Source organism: Tachysurus vachellii, chromosome 15, assembly GCF_030014155.1.
Source record: "Tachysurus vachellii isolate PV-2020 chromosome 15, HZAU_Pvac_v1, whole genome shotgun sequence".
NCBI lineage: Eukaryota > Metazoa > Chordata > Actinopteri > Siluriformes > Bagridae > Tachysurus > Tachysurus vachellii.
In genome coordinates, this window is record NC_083474.1 from 18125609 (window position 1) to 18144768 (window position 19160).

A 19160-nucleotide genomic window follows, 5' to 3' on the forward strand; every position below is an offset into this window, starting at 1 on the left:
ATACAGAGCTATACAAGACAACACAGAACTAAGGGCCAATACATAAATTGGTCCTATTCACATTCAGTGCATGTGTGCAAACTTCTACAAACAATCCAAGACATAAGACAATACAAGAAAAAAGACCTGGGCCTGTATTCATGAAAATTCTTAGTGCTCCTAGGGACGAAGTTCTTCTAAATTCGAAAGAAAATAAAGATAAAAGTTATTCATAAAGCATCTTAACCCTTAAAAGAGCTCTCAAGGTCAAAAAGTCTTAGGAGTATTGAGGAGGACTTTGAAGAGGCATAAGAGTTTATTTATCAGAGGAGAAAATGGCTGAAAGTGAAGAGGGAGAAGAAATGTATTGTATATAATATTTAAAAATGATCGTTAGTTAATAAGAAGATACAGATTAGATTGTGAAGGGATTATTTATTATTGAACCAATCATGTTAGAGATAACATTTGGTGCTATGACATTTCTGCTCTGTGTCAGAGATGTTTACATTTACATTCACATTACAATTATTACATTTATAACATACAGATGTTACAGCATCTGTAATATGATCGGTCAAGAACGTAATCCCTACACGATATAAACTCAAATATGTTAACATAGAGACAAAGTGAAGGCTTATAATAGACCAGATTTTAAAAGCTCTCCTATTTTTTTATTAGACAACCAATCACAGTCTTCAAAACCATGTGTCACCTAGTAACAGGGTTAAGCCCCGCCTCCTCTTTAAGATAAAAGTTGTTGTATTTTCTTTGCTCAGAGTTGCTCTGAGATCACTGAGTTCTCCTGAATCACTCTTAAGATTCCTAGTTAGACATTTTAAAGCTAGATTAGGAGCTCTCTGAGATCATTCTTACAATCTTTATAAATACTGGCCCTTACATATTAAACTGAGCTTAACTGATTTAAATTAAAAACATAAACACACAAAATACAGTACGTTTAATTATTATACATCAAATCCAGAAAGATTTCATATGTAGTTTGTTCTTTATATTTCCATTTTTAATGATGCTTTTATAAACATTCTTATAGTTAGTTCTTATACATTATGAATTATTAAAGCACAGAAAACAGCTGGGATCCTGTGGGGTCATTCATTTATGTGTGCTTTACCAAATATTTAAACTATTTTCTTTATGTATTTGTATGCCACCATGAAGGATTTCAGCTAATTGTATTGTGCTTGACTTTTTCACCTTTGTATGAAATGAAGAACTTGTCCAGGTCATCAGTTTATCAGAGTTTGTCTTCACTGTCCTATTACATCCGTTCGTTACGTTTGGATGAATTGGTCAGGTCATTCATCTGAGGCAGCTTTTCCAAATCTTGCCTTTGGTGACACTTTAGACAACCTGCATTTAGAGAAAAATTAAACTAAAGGGCAATCTCTGGTGTCAAAATCCCAAGGACGAGGTCGAGACACAGAGGAACGACTTGTGAACATTTGCGTTGGCTGGCTTTGAGCTTCAGACATGCTTTGTAAATCTTAAGCTAAACTTTCTTTCTGAGATTTATTTCAAAGATACAGTTTTAGTCCTTTTGCATATAAAGTTGAAGAATTTGCACATATTTGTAACACTTTTTTATTATACATATGGTCTCAATGCCGCTTTATAGCCACCGGACCGCAAGCCAAAAGCAAACGGTGAGGAATAACTCACAAAGAGGAGAAATCGTGAGAGGAAAACTGATACAGAGACAGTTTATCGTCCTTTTGACTGAAACTGGGTTATTGTAAGTCAACGAGTATACGTTTTCAGCGATTACATTTAGTAATATAATAGTTACATATCAGTATAATAAAAGATAAACGTTATAAATTAAAACATTTAGTCGTATCATTACACTTCAATATCCAGGAATCAAATCTTTGTTGTTTAGTTTTATTATATTTACTAAAACATTTTACTAATTACTGAATATTGTTTAAGACGAATAATTATAGCTGAATATATACGGAGACAGGTTTGATTTTAAGACTAGACATTTGCATTCATGAGGATGAGGTTTCCTTCTGAGCCTGCTTCCTTTCAAGGTTTCCTCCTCATATCATCTCAGGGTGTTTTTCCTTGCCGCCGTCACCTCCGGCTTCTCATTAGGGATAGGAATTTTTTCTTCTTATTATTATATATTTATTTCTTTTTTTCTCTCTCTTCTGTTTCCATACTTCTAAAAAGCTGCTTTTAGACAATGGGAATTGTTAAAAGTGCTATACAAATAAATTGAATCGAATTGAATTCATCCCAGTAAACCCTGACAGTTTAGTTTTTATTGATCTTTTTTGGATCGCGAGGGTTTCAAAAGCAAAAAAGTCGTGCTTTTTCTCCAAATACTTTACTGCTGAGCAGAAATTTGATGCAGGATTAGTTCAGAGTAAAATGTTAGAGTGCAGTGAACTTCTGGGTATTACTGTAGATCAATATACAAACTCAATTTAAGTCAAACGCTAAGAATGATACGCTAATCAACAGAAAACAACTTATTGCACATTTCTCGTTTGTAGCGATGGACTACTCGTATTGTGTTTCATGCACTTTATATTGAACATTTTTCCTGTTTTCTTTGTGCTTTTGCTGGCTGTTTTGTATTAAACATAGCAAAATAATCAGTGACAGTCTTTTGTAATGCAACTCAACATAAATCGCAGTTTCTGTTAACACCACAAAGTGTTTTATTCCTCTTATACCACAGCAATTTGCCAATGATTACAATTGTTTTAATTCGTTAACGGATGGAAAGTCATCCTTTTAAAACATTCATACTTCAATTTTTTTTGCTGATGAAACGTCTGAATGATAATTAAATTCTTTTTATCACTTTCATCAAACGTTCGCAGATATAAACAGTCGTTCCCTCGCCAGCCTCTGGCTTGCAGATTATAATAGAAAAAGCTATAAAAAGCTCAGATCAGAAAATGTAAATTTGTCTGTGCTGAAGACTTTTAAAGTTCAAAATTCAAAGCATTTACTGTCATAATGCACAGTGAGGAAAACAAGTTTCCCTGTACAATGAATTTATCTCTATAACACACACATACACACAGACATAATAAATAAAACTAAGCTGCAGGAATAGAAATAAAGACAACCAGTAATATGCATATATCTATATGTGCACATGTAGAATATTGACTACTTTTGTGCATAGTAGTACAGTAACAGTATGATAATAGTAGTACAAATAATCAATGATAACAATAGCAGCAGTAACATTAACAAATGTGCAGATTGAGATAAAACAGTTTAGTGACTGCTGGTTACTCATTAAAGAGTCTAATAGTAGGGGAAGAGGAGTTACTTAATCTGTAAGTTCTGTATTTCACACTCCTATACCTCCGTCCTGAAGGTAAGAGTGTGAACAATCCATGTTAGGTGGGTGGTGTCCTTAAGGATAGAGGCAGCTTGAGAGTTCCTGTGAACCCTGCGATGGTAAATAGCCCACAGAGAGAACAGTGGAGTTCTGATATTCTTCTCAGTGGTCTTTACCACTCTCTGCAGACGTTTACAGTTCCGTCACAGTATTTCCTATGATATAAAACTAAATAAAAGTGTTGGCACTGGAGACTCGTTCCATAAATGTTTCATAAATAGTAACTAAGTGCCTCCTCACTGAAAGCCTGATGTTTTTGCCAAATATTTCCTTCCCTTTATGGCAGATTGGCCACAGGCTAACAAACAAACCTTGTTACTATAGAAACCTGTGATTAGTCTCATGTCGTGCTGCTGTTATAGAAAATAAATCCACTTTCTAACCAATCAGGCCTGAGAACATATCAGCAGGGCTGTCAAGTGTCACGCATTGACACGAGTGACAGTCACGCATTTCGGCCTTTTGTCACGCTCTCCCACCACACATCGTATTTCTCACTCAGAAAAACTATTTAATAATAAACTATTACTATTTATCATATATTTAATAAGCCTCAGCGCCCAAACGTATCTGTCCGCACCGCTGTCTCTATGGAACCGGGCAGGAATCAAGCGCGTCTCCCCTGGAGCTCTTAGTCGAGCCTGACACTTATCAGCCAATCAAAAAAGAGGCTACACAATAGCCAATCAGAAAATAGCACTATTGTATATGGGTAAGATTTAACGTGACAGCCAATTAAAAAAAAACAAAAAACATTCATTAGAGAGAGTATTTTCTATGGTCGGTTTGAACAAAACTTCAACACGAAACAGCTTGTCTCTGAACGGGACATTGTCCTCAATCATGACCCTAAAAATGTCTGGGCTTGAGCTGAACTGTTTTAAATGTGAGCAACATTACAAATGATAAAGGAGTCCAAAAAGGTAACAAACACTTACAATAAACAACGGAGGGGTGGGGGTGGGGGTTGCTGGGGGGGTTGGAAATGTCACTCTTGCCTGTCTTCAAAACTTGAGAGCCCTGTATCAGTGTCACTGTTTCATTATATTGTATAACCAGCTAAACCAGGTAAAGTGACGTAAAAGTAGATCATTCCAATACACTAGGGATTTGAACAAGTAGCTTAAAATTGCTTTAAAGTTCAGGTTTGTGCACATGGAATACACCTGATGTGACTCATGTGGTTTCTATCCAGTTTGGAAGTGCACCCAGGAGATGATGGAATAAAGCTTCTGGGTTCTATGTTTGGTTTGATCAGATCCAGGAAAGCTGCCCCACTTCCTGAACTACTTTTAGCCTTCATTATTGATTTATGACAGTAATCAAAGTAAGTGCAATGCTTTAGCCATCTCTGGGATATAATGCTATAAAAATGTCAAACTAAAATTTCAGGACAAATATTTATTTAAGTATTAGTCACTCATTTGCTCCACGTCTCTGGAAAACATAAGAAATATGACTTCTGATTTTTAGGAAATACAACCTTTACATTCCTTCGTTCTTGTTCTTGTGCCATATGAATTGTTTTTAAATTATTTGTCAAGCATTTAGTATTAATACAGGCTTTGTCTTTGTTCTTGATTGCCGTAAATTTTGCAGAGTATTATATATATATTGTATATATATTCACACACAAACTTATTCCCATTCACATGTTCTTTGTTGGAATATTCAGAATATTAATAGAAAAGTTATTAGGCAGGAATATTTGCCTTCATTTTTTTCCATATCATCAGTCTTAAAGAATAGAATTTACCCTGCTAAAGGACAAATAATTGCTCTTTTCCCTCTAACATTTAGAATTTAGATGTCTTTACCCAGAGTGACCCAAACATATCCTCAGGATTAGGTTGCTAGATCAGAGACAAAAGAATGATGTTGAGCTAAATCTCAAAAGATAGCTGAGGTTCATACAGCATAAAAAATCAACACATAGATTAAGGGATTTGTTATTAAAGTTAAATAAGTGCTCGTTCATACTGTATGTTTGGTGAAGATGTTGTTCTTCAGTGTTTATTTGAATACAGGGAAAAGTTCATTCAACACCATCTGGTACCGTAATAATTGTATAACATGCTTGAAACTCACTCAGACATTTGGAGAATATAACAGATGAAACTCCATTAACCTGAGGTTGGGATCACGATGGAAACGCTGGAGATGTGAGACAGCATTGCTGCCCTCCTGGGCAAACTGGGGATGTTGTAGCTTAATGGTTAAGTTGGTGGGTTACTGATTGGAAGGTTGTGAGATCGAATCCCTGGGCCACTAAGCTGTTACTGCTGGGCCCCTGAGTAAGGCCCTCAACTCTCAGTTGTATAAAATGAGATAAAAATGTGATTCGCTCTGGATAAGGGTGTTTGCTAAATGTAAAATATCACCTAAATATAAACAGCTGTGTTTTTGTCACTGCATTGACTCTCCCATGTACAGTCACAGCTTTATAATAAAAACCAAATTCAAGTCAAATGCATCATATTTTAATCTGAAAAGTTCCTTAAATTTTCTTACTTCATAATGATCTTCCTTTAACCGCACAGATATTTTTTCTGTAATACTTAAACTCATTTTTATGCTTATACTGTATAACATCATGAGGCACCTGAATATGCCCATAGCCGGGGCGCTAACTACTAATTTATGTCTACATGAAGGTAGTTAAGGTTAAGATTGATTGGCATCATATTGATTAGAGAGAAAAAAAATGTCACCCAGATAGCAAGACAAACTAGATTTGTAAAGTTCGTCGTGACAAACTTTGATGTTGGCTTTGATGAGGCAAGTATTCGCAAAGGCCGGTGCTTTTTGGAGGCGAGTGGACATAAGGGACAGTGTTACTTTTGGAGGCAAGTGGATAGAAAGATAGGGTGCCAAAACATTTGGAGGCAAGTGGAGACGAGCAAGTGACGTAATCAGAATACACGTGAGGAAGTTCCCCTAATTGTTCTGAGTGTTTTGATATGTCACATGTCCATGTTGTAAAAAGTTTTTTGATTTTGCATATTTTGGGGGCGGGGCTGTGGCACAACCGGAAGGCCAGTCGGTACACCAATTTAAAAGTTTGTTCAGAGTATCACCCTAAAGGATCTGGCCGAGTTTGGTGTAGAAAGTTCGAAAGCTTGCTGAGTTATAAACCTCCAAAGTTTATAATGGGAGTCTATGGGAAAAAAGGCCACTTTGAGACCCGGTACCGGAAGTACGAGTACTCGGATCGCTTATAAAAGTAATAGCAACAAACTTCAGACCAGGGTCTACAACATATCCGAATTTGGTTGTGGCTCGAAAGCCCTAGGCTGCATTAAATTTTATAAATTTTTGTCTGAGCTGAAATAGGAAAACAGAATGTTGGCTTCTACAAAGCAACATAATTATACACTCTCAGACTCCCAGTCATGGGCTGCTGGTGATATGGGAGGAAATGGTCCTTGAGACCAGCACTGAGAGGAAGCTAGAAAACAGGATATCAAAATTCCACATTTATAGGAACCTGATTAAATAACCTTTTATATGGAAATGAGCCTAGTTTTGATGATCCAGCATGTGAATTTTAAGCGACATTGTAAATGTGTATGTAAATGAGCAGGTGTGCATGTGTGTGTGTGTGTGTGTGTGTGTGTTTATCTCCAAAAGGGCTTGGTAGCACGTGGATAGCATCTGAGATCTGTCCACTAGGCCACTTTCCGTGTGGAAATGTGAGTGTGTGTCTGCCTCAGGTGCTGCACTGTAATGGCCAAGAGGACTGTCCTAACGGAGCCGACGAGGAGCACTGTGGTCAGTAGCACACACGCACACACACACATGTACACACACACACACACACACTTTCTTACACTAATTCACACTGAAAACCTCAAGGGACTGAACTGGAACAAATGTGTTTCCTTAATGGAAAACTCCAGAGGTTTTATAACCTTTTTTTATAACCTATTTATTTAAGCTATTTATTTAAGTGTTTATGTACCTTACGTACCTTTTATGTACCTTATCTGTAGCATATAAAAATGTGCAACATATACGGACATTTTACTCTACTGAGATGTTGCATTTGTTCATTTTTCTTTTTAAAATGAAAAATGGGAAAAATATGGAAATTGCTTTTTAATGCACACTAATATTATTATTATTATTTTATTATTTTAAAAAAATTAAATTAGTTCAAATAATTTGGGGTGAATAAAATATTTTTTTAAATTGCTCCACTTTAAAGCTTTAACCTTCTGATTCTTTCATTATTAACCTTTACTAATCTATACTGATTCAAAATAATAATAAAAATAGTTAAATACAAGAGCTTAGTGTAACGTTTCATATCTTTAAAATACAACAAACTTTTGAACATTTGGTTTGTGTATTTATTTATTTATTTATTTATTCCATTTCTTTAAGAATGAATGCATTGTACATGAAACAGATAGGAATAGAATTTATTAGATTTTTTTTTTTTTTTTTTTTTTTGTAAAATTCCCTAATTGCATATTATCACCTCACATTTTTAAATGGTCAGGGTTATGCTTGAACGTTTTCTGCCGGGACTCTAGGGGGCGTTCCGGCAGTGTGTTTTTCATGTGTCGTGTTATGTGTTGTTGTTTGTTAACGTGTTCTTGCCCAGCCCTGCCATTAAATTCCTTCCTGCCTCTGCATACCTGCCCCTTATGTGTAACTAGGATGGACAACCTTCTGCTATATCCTTTCTACAGCCATATACAGTCCGACAATTGTGAAAGAACATTATTCATGATAAAACTCTCTGGTTTTTATAACAGGTTATAATCACACCCTCCAGTGTCACTCAAATGAGGATGAGGTTCAATTTTGCATCTGGTTCCATCTAATGGACTTTTTCCTCACCACAGTCGCCTCAGTCACCTCAGACTTGTTCACTGGGGATAAATACAAACACATTTAAATATAAGTCTAATATTAATCTTGAATTTTTGTCTAATATTAATCTAAGTATAATAAACTTTTTGTATCATGTTTCTTATGTTCTGTAAAGCTACTTTGAGACAACGTCCATAGGCTGCACAAATAAATTTGAATTGAATTGAATTGAATGCTAATGGGGGGCAAGGTGGCTTAGTGGTTAGCACGTTTGCCTCACACCTCCAGGGTTGGGGGTTCAATTCCCGCCTCCGGTTTCCTCCCCCGGTCCAAAGACATGCATGGTAGGTTGATTGGCATCTCTGGAAAATTGTCCGTAGTGTGTGATTGCGTGAGTGAATGAGAGTGTGTGTGAGTGTGTGTGTGAGTGTGTGAGTGAATGAGAGTGTGTGTGTGCCCTGCGATGGGTTGGCACTCCATCCAGGGTGTATCCTGCCTTGATGCCCTATAACGCCTGAGATAGGCACAGGCACCCCGTGACCCGAGGTAGTTCGGATAAGCGGTAGAAAATGAATGAATGAATGAATTGAATGCTAATATTCTTCCCTATGTTTCCCTGCTGTGTTTTGCAGCGTGGAATCCTCGTCATGGTCATGGTTGTTTTACTATCCCTGCGCTCGGACCTGGTTTTTACCCTGAGATGGACCCCTTCGCTGACATAAACATTTTCACACTAACCTCAGTTACTTTTTTTAGACTTCCATTATAATTACACAATCATGTCAGTATTCTTGTGAAAAACATGAAAAACTCATGCAGCACTCTATAAGGTCTTTAACAAACCTGTTTCTTTTCTGCATTTCTCTGTCTGTTTGTGTAGATGTGCATGTTTGACCTTTTCTACATGGACAGCTTGCACACGTTGCACCAAATTATTAATTCTCTCTGTGTCCTGTAGGAGATAACAGTGGCTGGGCTAATTTTTTCGACAGGACCGTTCAAATATCGGCCCGACGCGATCTGTCTACAGACTGCTGTAAGAGTACACCTGATCTCATTTACCTTTTTTACTGCTATCTTAAAAGCAGTGAGGACGGATGGAATCGGTCGGAAGTTCTAGACAACACTGTGTAGTCATTTAATTTTGTTTAAAAAATGTGTAGATACTAAAAGCACTACAGCAGATAAAGCGATTAAATAAATACACTTGTGTTTTTTGTGGGTTTTGTAACTTTCTCCTTGGCTAATGTTTCCATCTTTCTGGTCTCTCTCTCTCTCTCTCTCTCTCTCTCTCTCTCTCTCTCTCTCTCTCTCTCTCGCTCTCATACACAGTTCTGCAGCAGTACCCAGATCCCTGTCAGTGCATTGAGCTGGAGCTCCAGTGTGTGCGCATCAGTTTGAATTCTGTGCCGCATGTGTCATCCAATGTAACGTCCCTGTACGTACTTTCATTGTCAATTTTCTACCAGCCTGCAGGCACACACAGTAATTTCCTGACAGTCCCACTTAGGTTGTAGCAGCAGCTGATACTTACTTACATCCCCACTCAAATACTGCAGTAACTGATGAGCAAGTTTCCATTCCAGATTTGACTGCCACGGTGCTTCTTCCACAAATGCTGATAAGGACATTATAATTTAAAAAAATTATAAAAACAGCATACTGTATTTGTGAGCTATAAAACATTAAGTCAGATTCAGGTATTACTAATTTGAGAAAAATAATTAATACAAGCTTAAAAAATTGCTAGAAGATTGCCAGATGATAGAATGAATGAATTACAGTAATACCTCGAAGTATGAGTTTAATTCGTTCCGTGACTTTGCTCGTATCTCAAATTGCTCGTATCTCAAAACAATTTTCCCTGTTTAAATGAATTGAAATCCCATTAATCCGTTCCAGCTCGCAAAATTCCACTCCAGTTGTTTTGTTTATGTGTTTTGAATATGAAAAATGTACAGTACCTCTATTTATAAATGACAAATATTGTATAAAAACATACAGTAATAAAAGAGAATGTTAAAAAAATAAACTGGTTTTACTTTACGGAAGATGCGCACGGAGGATGAGGGAGGAGTAAACAGGAGGAATTTTGTCTCGTACGTACACTTTCGCTTTCGTTCATTTACTCGCTAATGTACACTCTTAATGCTACTTTACACTTAAATGGAACTTAACTAAACTTTACTAAAATTAACGAACTTAAATCAAGCATCGCGTTAGTTCTGGCAGGCCACGTCGTCAAGCGTGCATCAGCTGTTAATCAGCTGTCCACGACGCGCACCAATTCGGTTACGACATTCATATTACCCGACCATTTAAAGTCCCATTCATAGAGCCGCTCTAGTGCTTCGCTGCTACTGTGATCTAAACTCCCTCCTCCAACCCCGACTCCACCACGCCGGAACCTGTGTTTGTTGTACCAGTTTACGTCATAAATCTCCACATATTTCTCTCTCTCTCCCTCTCTCTCTAATTATTTAATTATTTATCAATTCATTCATTCATTTATTACTTTCCAAAAACGCGTAAGCGAGCATATCTAATACTAGGCATGATTAGTGGTTCTGTTATACGGGAGGTCTATTCTATTTTCGCTGCTTTCTCCGCTCTGTCCATGCATGCCCACAGACGGGTGCATGGATTCTTGCCCAGAACAGAACCATACTGCCAACACTAACTGTATGAATATCATCTAATAAATTCTCTTTTGACAAAGTGGTCCTGACAGAACTGAAATTCTCTTAACTTAACTGAACTTAATTGCTACACTTTCTGTTTTCTTTACATTAATTTTGCTTAATTTTCTTCATCGCTTTTCTCTTCACTTGTTTTTGCCTTTTTTGTCACTCTTTCCTCACTAACATCTGCCGGTCGTTTTAATAAAAACCTGTCCGGTCAGCATATCTGATGCGGTGTAGTCGCACAAGTTAAATTTTTAACGGATCCAACGCTCAAAACGGATCAGAAAATTACGGATCGGCAGACGGTCGGCACCTCACGCATTGCCTTTGCGACTCTCCATAGGAAATGAATGACTTCCGGTTTATCGACCGTCGTTTGTCGTGTGCAGTGGAAAGGAGGCTTTAACCGAGTGAGACGCGGGAAGCTGAGGCGGGGAAACAGAGCACACGTGGTTGTTGGGGATCTTTGTTTCGGTGGCGGCGACTCGGATGCTCGTATCTCAAAAATATGCTCGTATCTAAAGGCAAAAATTTGGTCGAATCACAGCTCGTATCTCAAAAAATTCGTATGTCAAAGCACTCGTATCTCGAGGCATCACTGTAATTAATTAATTGCCATGCTAATGTTTTGGCATTTCGAAATTTGTCACGTTTAAACGCTCTTTAGTGAGTATAGTGAGTAGTGTGGAAATAGACACAAAGGAAAAATTTTTGGATTTTGCAGCATTTCGTAACTATTTTCTAGTATCGTAATTTTGTCAGAACAGTACTTCAGTGTTATTACCTACTTCCTAAGGAGCATCAGTATTTTGTGAGAACAGTACTTCAGTGTTATTACCTACTCCCTAAGGAGCATCAGTATTTTGTGAGAACAGTACTTCAGTGTTATTACCTAATTTATAAGAGGCATCATTGATTAATTGCACTGGCATGGATCAATTGAACCATTTTTCTTGCTATGGCTTGTATCTTGTTTGGAGCATGTAGTACTTGTGCAACATTGTCGTTAAAAGAAATGAATTTCGAGAACTCGGGACTATACAATCTTTAGAAAAAAGCGATTGGTACAAATCGTACGTATTCCAGAAGATTTCATTTAACTCTGCAGGATATGACATGTCTAAAATTTTGACTATTGATTTTTGAGACACTTTAACACCAAAACCCGTTTAAACTATTAGGGTAGATTATATTCACTACAGATGTCTTGGGATATAGAGAAGTGCTGTGGGTTATAGGAGAAATTGTTAGCATACATAAGGCATTGCTTGTCACTGGAATGCTGGGCAGTGCCAAGCTGAAGTTCACGCTTGTTTGGGTAAATATGGAAAGTGCTTGTTAAAGGGCACAGAGAAAACAGAAAAATAACAGAATTATATTGATGAAAGACACATGTTAGGACTTGACAATGAAATTGACAATAAATTACCAATTTCTTTAAGAATGTCAGAGGAATGTGAGCTTTTTACCAGCTAAAGATTGAGAACAGCATTTTATCACATCGCATAAATCATTTAAATGACCAGGATCAGAGTGTTACCTACTAAATTATATCTGAACTCTTAAATATTTCAACCGTAGCGCAGTATGAATACAGGTCTGAATATGTAATGCCTTAAAACCAAATAAATATGCCTCATAAAGTGTCTGTGTCTGAGGCCACATTAAAAATCTGGGATTTCAAATTAGAATAAAAGAGATATTAATATCTTGAATATTTAACATTCACAACCATGAACTATTTCTAGCTTCCTATTTAAATGTAAGCCATTTTTGATATTGACCATATCAGCTGCTTTGTACAAATGGTCCTCATAATCTTGTTTATTGAAGTCTATTGAAGATAGAAGATATCCCACAGAAACTACAGTATACTCAAGTAAAATAAAATAAACAAGTTAAATCCCTGAGCTTGTCTAACTGATGAAGCTTTCTCAGTTAATGAGATAGTGGAGTGGGTAATAAGGACTAGGAGTCAAGCCCATTGGCTTTTTTTTCTGCATCCAGCATCATGGTGCCATCTGGGTGTGTGCCTGGTTCTGGTGAACTTATTCTTAGTGTCAACATTTTACCTGTACAATTGCCAGTGTTTGAGCCTTGGACAATGAACTGAACCACCAAACTCAATGTTGTTAATTCATCAGCTGCAGTAGAGTTTTTTTTATTTGGTCATAAAGATCTGATTGTACGGGTGCCCCAGCTTTTACAGCTTATGCAACTGCTAAGCTGGATGGTTAACTAGTAACTGGCAGTATGCTTTTGGAACTATTAAAGCTGGGCATGTTTGATGGGCAAGGGCTTAAAAGGAACTGGCACTTTACATCACAACAAAATAAAATACTCAGTAGGTGTTGGCACGAATGACATCTTCGCCCCATGTTATAGCCAATTATTTTTGTTACATGTATTTTAAAGCATAAGCAAAGTGGGTACATGATCAGATTACTGATCAGAAGGTCAGGGTTTAAGCCCATAAGCTGCTAAGACATTAAAGTTGGATCCTTGAGCAAGGCCCTTATCCTCACCTGCTCCAGGGGCGCCGTACTATGGCTGACCCTGTGCTCTGACCCCAGGCTCCTAATAACCTGGGATATGTGAAAACTTAAAGCATTTAACTGCATGTCTGTGTATGTGACAAATAAAATTAGAATTTGCACAGTGAAATGCTTTGCAGTGAAAAGCAGGGAGGGTTAAAGGCCCAACAGTTGCAGCTTGGCAGTGCTGGGGCTTGAACCCTAATTCTCTAATCAACAACTCAGAGCCTTAGCCACTTGAGCCACCATTGCCCCTAATTTATTGGCTTTGTCCTACCAGCATGTCAGAAAGAAGTTTACAGTGCGAACTTAGACATTATCTGTTTAATGAGTTTACACGTCTTAGCTATTTAACAGCATTCAATACTGCTGGTTGCAACAATACGATAGAAGATGTACAGCACTGTTGTGAAACAGCAAAAGATATTTTCTTTCTAAGCTGATGCTGTACAATCGGCTCTGGCTCTTTACGCATCAGTATTCGATGCTTGTTCACACAGTGTCAAATAGAAATGATCAAACTTGAATTTCTAAGGACATAAGCCCAATTTGTGCATGTACTTATTAGCAGAGAGAAAAAATAAAACACACTTTCATGTTGTGAAGGAAACATGTGCATGGATCACCTCTCACTGCTGCTTTTTTGTTCTTCCACAGGTCTCTTAAGAGCAATGAGATTCGAGTATTACCTGAAAATGCTTTTATTCGATACAAAGAACTTCGAAGACTGTAAGTCCCTAGACATTTTTTTTCTCTATCCTTACCCAAACTAAACTTTTATGCCAGTAGTGGCAGATTTTGACACAATCCAACTTCAATATGCTGCAAATAGTACAAACAGTATAAAGAGAGTCAAGAGAATTATTTGCAAATCTCAGCATTCGGTGGTTGAAAAAATGTGAGACATGTAGCCAGATTTCCAGCAAGCATTCATTGAGTAATTCTTTTGGCAAGAAGTAAGTGAAAGATCTGAACACCCTGTATTCTTATCATGCTGTTTAATGCATAGTAATACCAATACGTTGCAAAACAATCCCAACTGATGTATAATAGATCAGAATTTCAGCTTTCGTTTTCCAATATTTACATCTAGATCATTAAATTTCATTCTATGTGATCTATTTGGTAAATCCGGCTTTGTAGCCTGGACTTATGTTATACAGACGGGTTCTCCGTTGTTTGAAAGCCAATGCTGATATTTGAAAACACCAAAACAAACACGCCTCTAACCCAAATGGGTCCCACCCCTGTATTGATAGCTCCGCCCACACATACATACGTAACCCAGGCAACTAATGGAAAGAAATGTGTCTTTATCATAGCTGAAGGGAAGAACAATACGATTGCAGATAAACAAACAAGCAAAAATGACACACAATCATAATCACGCAAAGGACGCCATATATTAGTTCTGTGTAACAAAGCAAAACCAACGTCACTCACCTATCGAGAAGGAAAAAAGCGCATCGGCGTCTTAAGTAAAGTTGGTCACATATTCACAGATTGGAGTTTCCTGAGTCAATAACTCCTGAGCTAAACGCTGTTACTACACAAAACACGGTTGTAGCTGCGTCTCTACATTACTACGATAGAAAAGAGGTGTTATTTGTGTAGTAACTCTGTAATGTCACACATGCGCACTGAACACTCTCTCCGCCCATATTGCCAAGACACGCCCCTTTCTGCTTATTGGCTACACGTTAGTTTTGTTTTTGTTTTGTTTGTCGGCCCGACGCAGTTTTTTGAAGCATTTCTTAAACAACGGAGACCCCACCTTTAAGGTTAAATCTGCTTTCACATCCCAGTTTAAATCCAGTCAAATTCTGTGTATTAGCATAATTCTTGTAATAATCTTTTCTTTATCTCAGTTATGCCACAAATTGCCTCATATATACAGTGACCTATATGTTACCAGAAAGTGATTGATGTAGTGTTTCAGCTGCCTTCTAATCCTGTAAGGGAACTCTGCCAGTTCTTTATCGTTTTTTTCCATGCATTTGTTGCCATGGTTCTGCTATCCTTACACACTAGGATATCAACTAGTGAGGCTCTGCACTCTATTTTCGTGCACTGCTATGTAATCATGTCACCAAAATACTTCATAAAGAATGTGAAGCCTGTTTGAATCTTTAAATCATGTCTTAAAGAAAAAAAATAGAACATGTGATGTGATGTGAAAAAGAAAAGAAATGATTCAGGTCTGAATAAAGTTCTGAATAAACTTTGCATGAGTTTTTTGAAGGCATCCACGTTCTAAACTGCAGTCATCTTGTTGACTATATGTGAATTAAAAGAATTGAAATGTTATTTCATTGTGGACATGATACATAATCTCAAAGCCATATACTTCACTACTGATGGGATGAGTCTATGCTAACAAGCATTGTTTTCTTTTCTGATTAAACTGTTGCAACAATGGTTAGTTTTATTTTTAGCTTTTACAGAGTTTAATTGTGTATTATTACTTATTCAATTCCAAGCATTATTTGGAAGGAAATTTCTTGTATTATGGTTTTGAACTGGGGGGCGCGGTGGCTTAGTGTTTAGCACGTTCGCCTCACACCTCCGGGGTTGGGGGTTCGATTCCCGCCTCCACCTTGTGTGTGTGGAGTTTGCATGTTCTCCCCGTACTTCGGGGGTTTCCTCCGGGTACTCTAGTGTCCTCCCCCGGTCCAAAGACATGCATGGTAGGTTGATTGGCATCTCTGGAAAAATTGTCCGTAGTGTGTGATTGCGTGAGTGAATGAGAGTGTGTGTGTGTGCCCTGCGATGGGTTGGTACTCCGTCCAGGGTGTATCCTGCATTGATGCCCGATGACGCCTGAGATAGGCACAGGCTCCCCGTGACCTGAGGTAGTTCGGATAAGCGGTAGAAAATGAGTGAGTGAGTGAGTGAGTGAGTGAGTGGTTTTGACCTTTACCAGCTCAAACTGGTTATGGATTATGTATATGCCCACTCTCAACCTGTCTCCAAAGTTTGAGCTCTGCCATGTGTGCTGACAGTAATTATCAGATTGCTCCACATAAACTGGTCTTTAAGAACCCCTTAAAACCACTACGTCTCTCAAACACACTCACATTACAGAATATACTGTACAACCAGGATGCAATGACTCACAGTGAACCAACTGGTGCAAAACACCTCTGGTTACCAGAAGAAAGTCTTATGAAATTCTATTTATTAAGCCCTTTAATTAGATGTCTTTGTGTTTTGTTTTATATTACCTTGAGAACACTATCTCCATTTTATAGTCTTAATATACAGTATACAGAAAGAGAGAGAGACAGAGAGAGGGAAAGAGAGAGAGAAAGAGAGAGAGAGCAATCTAGGTCCTGGAGTTCATGCTAATTACTAATACATGAGAGTGAGAAATAGGCTGTTTTAGTGGACATCCTAGAAATTGTTTTGCAAATCCTCTCAAGCATATCTGTGCCCTCTGAATCCTTTACCTGTCTGCTGCACCTCCAGATTCCCATTCATTCGATGTCTTTAACTTGCAAACTTAACTTTAACTTGGTGTCCTATATACTGTAAGAGCATCTCCTAGGGCTGTTTCTTCTTGTATTCTCCATCAGATGTTGGATATCATTTTGCCCTCCAGCAAACACCACTGTCTAATTCAATTTCTTCCCCTGACTACAGATTCCAATTCTGTTACAAACATGTGAAGGTTTTGCCTTTCTGTGTCCCCTAACTGTTGCCTGAATTTCTCCTTCACCCCTGTTGCTTGTCTGCACAAGCGTATAGGTCTCAGTCATTGTTCCACTCGCTGTCCCTCTCACAGCTATGGTTTCTTACAGTAACCAGTAGGACACACTACATTGTAGGGTTGAGGGATTATTCTGTGATATCTGCCCTAGTTCTTTTCAATACGTTTTATTTTTCTATTCATTGTTTTCTGTTCAATATTGGCTTGACCATTATTTGTTCAAACCTGTTCTTTGTTGCTCCTATCTAGTCGAATATTTAATCCCTTATTGTTTCTCTTAGTTTTGCGTAGTATTGTTGTCTATTTCCTGCACCAATCCAAACCTGTACCTCTTCAAAACCTTTCTGATTTTAACCTTTGTTTGTTTGACCTGAAAGATTATGGATATGCTTAATCTCACCTTCAGATTTTTGGATTTTCCTGAATAAACATGCTTTGACTTCACTGTCACAGGTTGCATCTCTCTCAGGTACAAGTGCCTCCTAATGCTGAGGTTTATTAGCAAATTACAGAGTGGTAATTGCTAATTAGCTTCATGTGATCAGCTGTTTATTTACGGAACGGCAATTCTGAGTACGTAGCATACTTCCTAAAAGACTGAGAAATCATAAAAAATAAATAAATAAAAGATTCACTGTACACCAGAGGTATTCAACTAAAATTTAAAGAGGTCCAGTAAAGAGAAAATTTCTTGAAGGAAAGGTAGAGAAGATCATAATGTCTAACTAGTTAGTGTGATATATATATATTTAAGTTGCCTAGTAGTTGTATCAACATCTACAAGCAATCAATACCTGACTGTCAAATCAAATAAATTCAGTACAATTCAAAAACCTTTTGACAATATTTATTGTCACGTAACATAGAACTGAACATATGTATGATTGTATACATGTATAACGTTCTCTCATTAAATAAATAAAAGTAGAGCTACATTTCAAAATAAGAGAAAATAAATAAAATGTGAAAATTGTGTATGTTTAAATAAAGTGCTTAACTTTCCCTTTTATATCTCACTGAGAGAACTGAGCTCTAGCTTGGCTTGGCAAGATTTTAAACCTGGGCTTGAATGGAGTCAGGGCCGCTCTCATACACATGTGGAGGTGCTCATTAGTGAGCCTGGAACCATATTAGGTTTTGATTATGTTCATTGTAGAGAAAGCTGCCTCGCAGTTGTATGTAGAGCCAAACGTGGTCAGGATGTATAGGGCTACTTTCCTCAGACCTGGGAAAGCTGTCTCAGGGAAGTTGTCTTCAGATTTGAGTGGATATGTTTTGTCTCATAATGGCGTTTCACATTGCCACTTTTAATAAGTGCCACGGTTTCTGAGACACACTGGTTTAGTGCTCCCAGTGGGAAGTGTGAACAGAAATGAGTCTGTCCATTCTGTATTAAATTCCCTATTTTCGCTGTCCACTTTTCTTTTTTTGGAGAGCACCATTTGTTCTTTATTCTCCCTTTCTCTGTCTCACTCGTCTATTTCTCTCCCTTTCTCCGTCTCACTCGACTGTTTCTCTCCCTTTCTTCATCTCACTCATCTGTTTCTCTCCCTTTGTTTTCTACATGTATCGCTATCTTTCTTTCATGTATAACTTTACTCTAATGATGGCTTAACTCGCGTGCAATTGGTCTGTGCGTTTCCACTACCACTACCGTAAAGATTGCAAAAGCTGCGCCGGTTAAAATAGAAGCGCACCGTCAGTTTTAAATCATAACCTTTTGTTTTGGCTGTAGGTCCGGGTTCGTATTGGACAGATTCTGGGTCCGGACCCGGACCGTGGTCCGCCTGTTAGTGACCTATGCTGTACACTAACACTTTTGACTGAATCGAGGAAATAATGAAAAGACGATATTGAGCAATGTATAAATTTCCCTACTAAACTATAATGGAGATGAATTTTACTTTCTTTGCCTCTGGTGTGAAAAGTGACAAATCATGGGTATGCTTTTACAACGTTAATCATTTCTCTTGCATTATATTATTCAACGGTAGCATAATAACTTAGACAGAAAGACCCATTTTGGTGATCAATTATTT

General features: G+C 37.6%; 1 protein-coding gene across 1 annotated transcript in view; it reads left to right on the plus strand.

The window, feature by feature from the left end:
• The window catches only part of rxfp2b (relaxin family peptide receptor 2b), a 47581-nt gene that overhangs the window by 3284 nt on the left and 25137 nt on the right, over positions 1-19160 (plus strand). Inside the window, exons 2-5 of the mRNA XM_060888147.1 lie at positions 7004-7144; positions 9153-9230; positions 9527-9632; positions 14070-14141. Of these exons, the coding sequence (XP_060744130.1) occupies positions 7004-7144; positions 9153-9230; positions 9527-9632; positions 14070-14141 (397 nt within the window). The remainder of the gene's footprint in view (positions 1-7003; positions 7145-9152; positions 9231-9526; positions 9633-14069; positions 14142-19160) is intronic.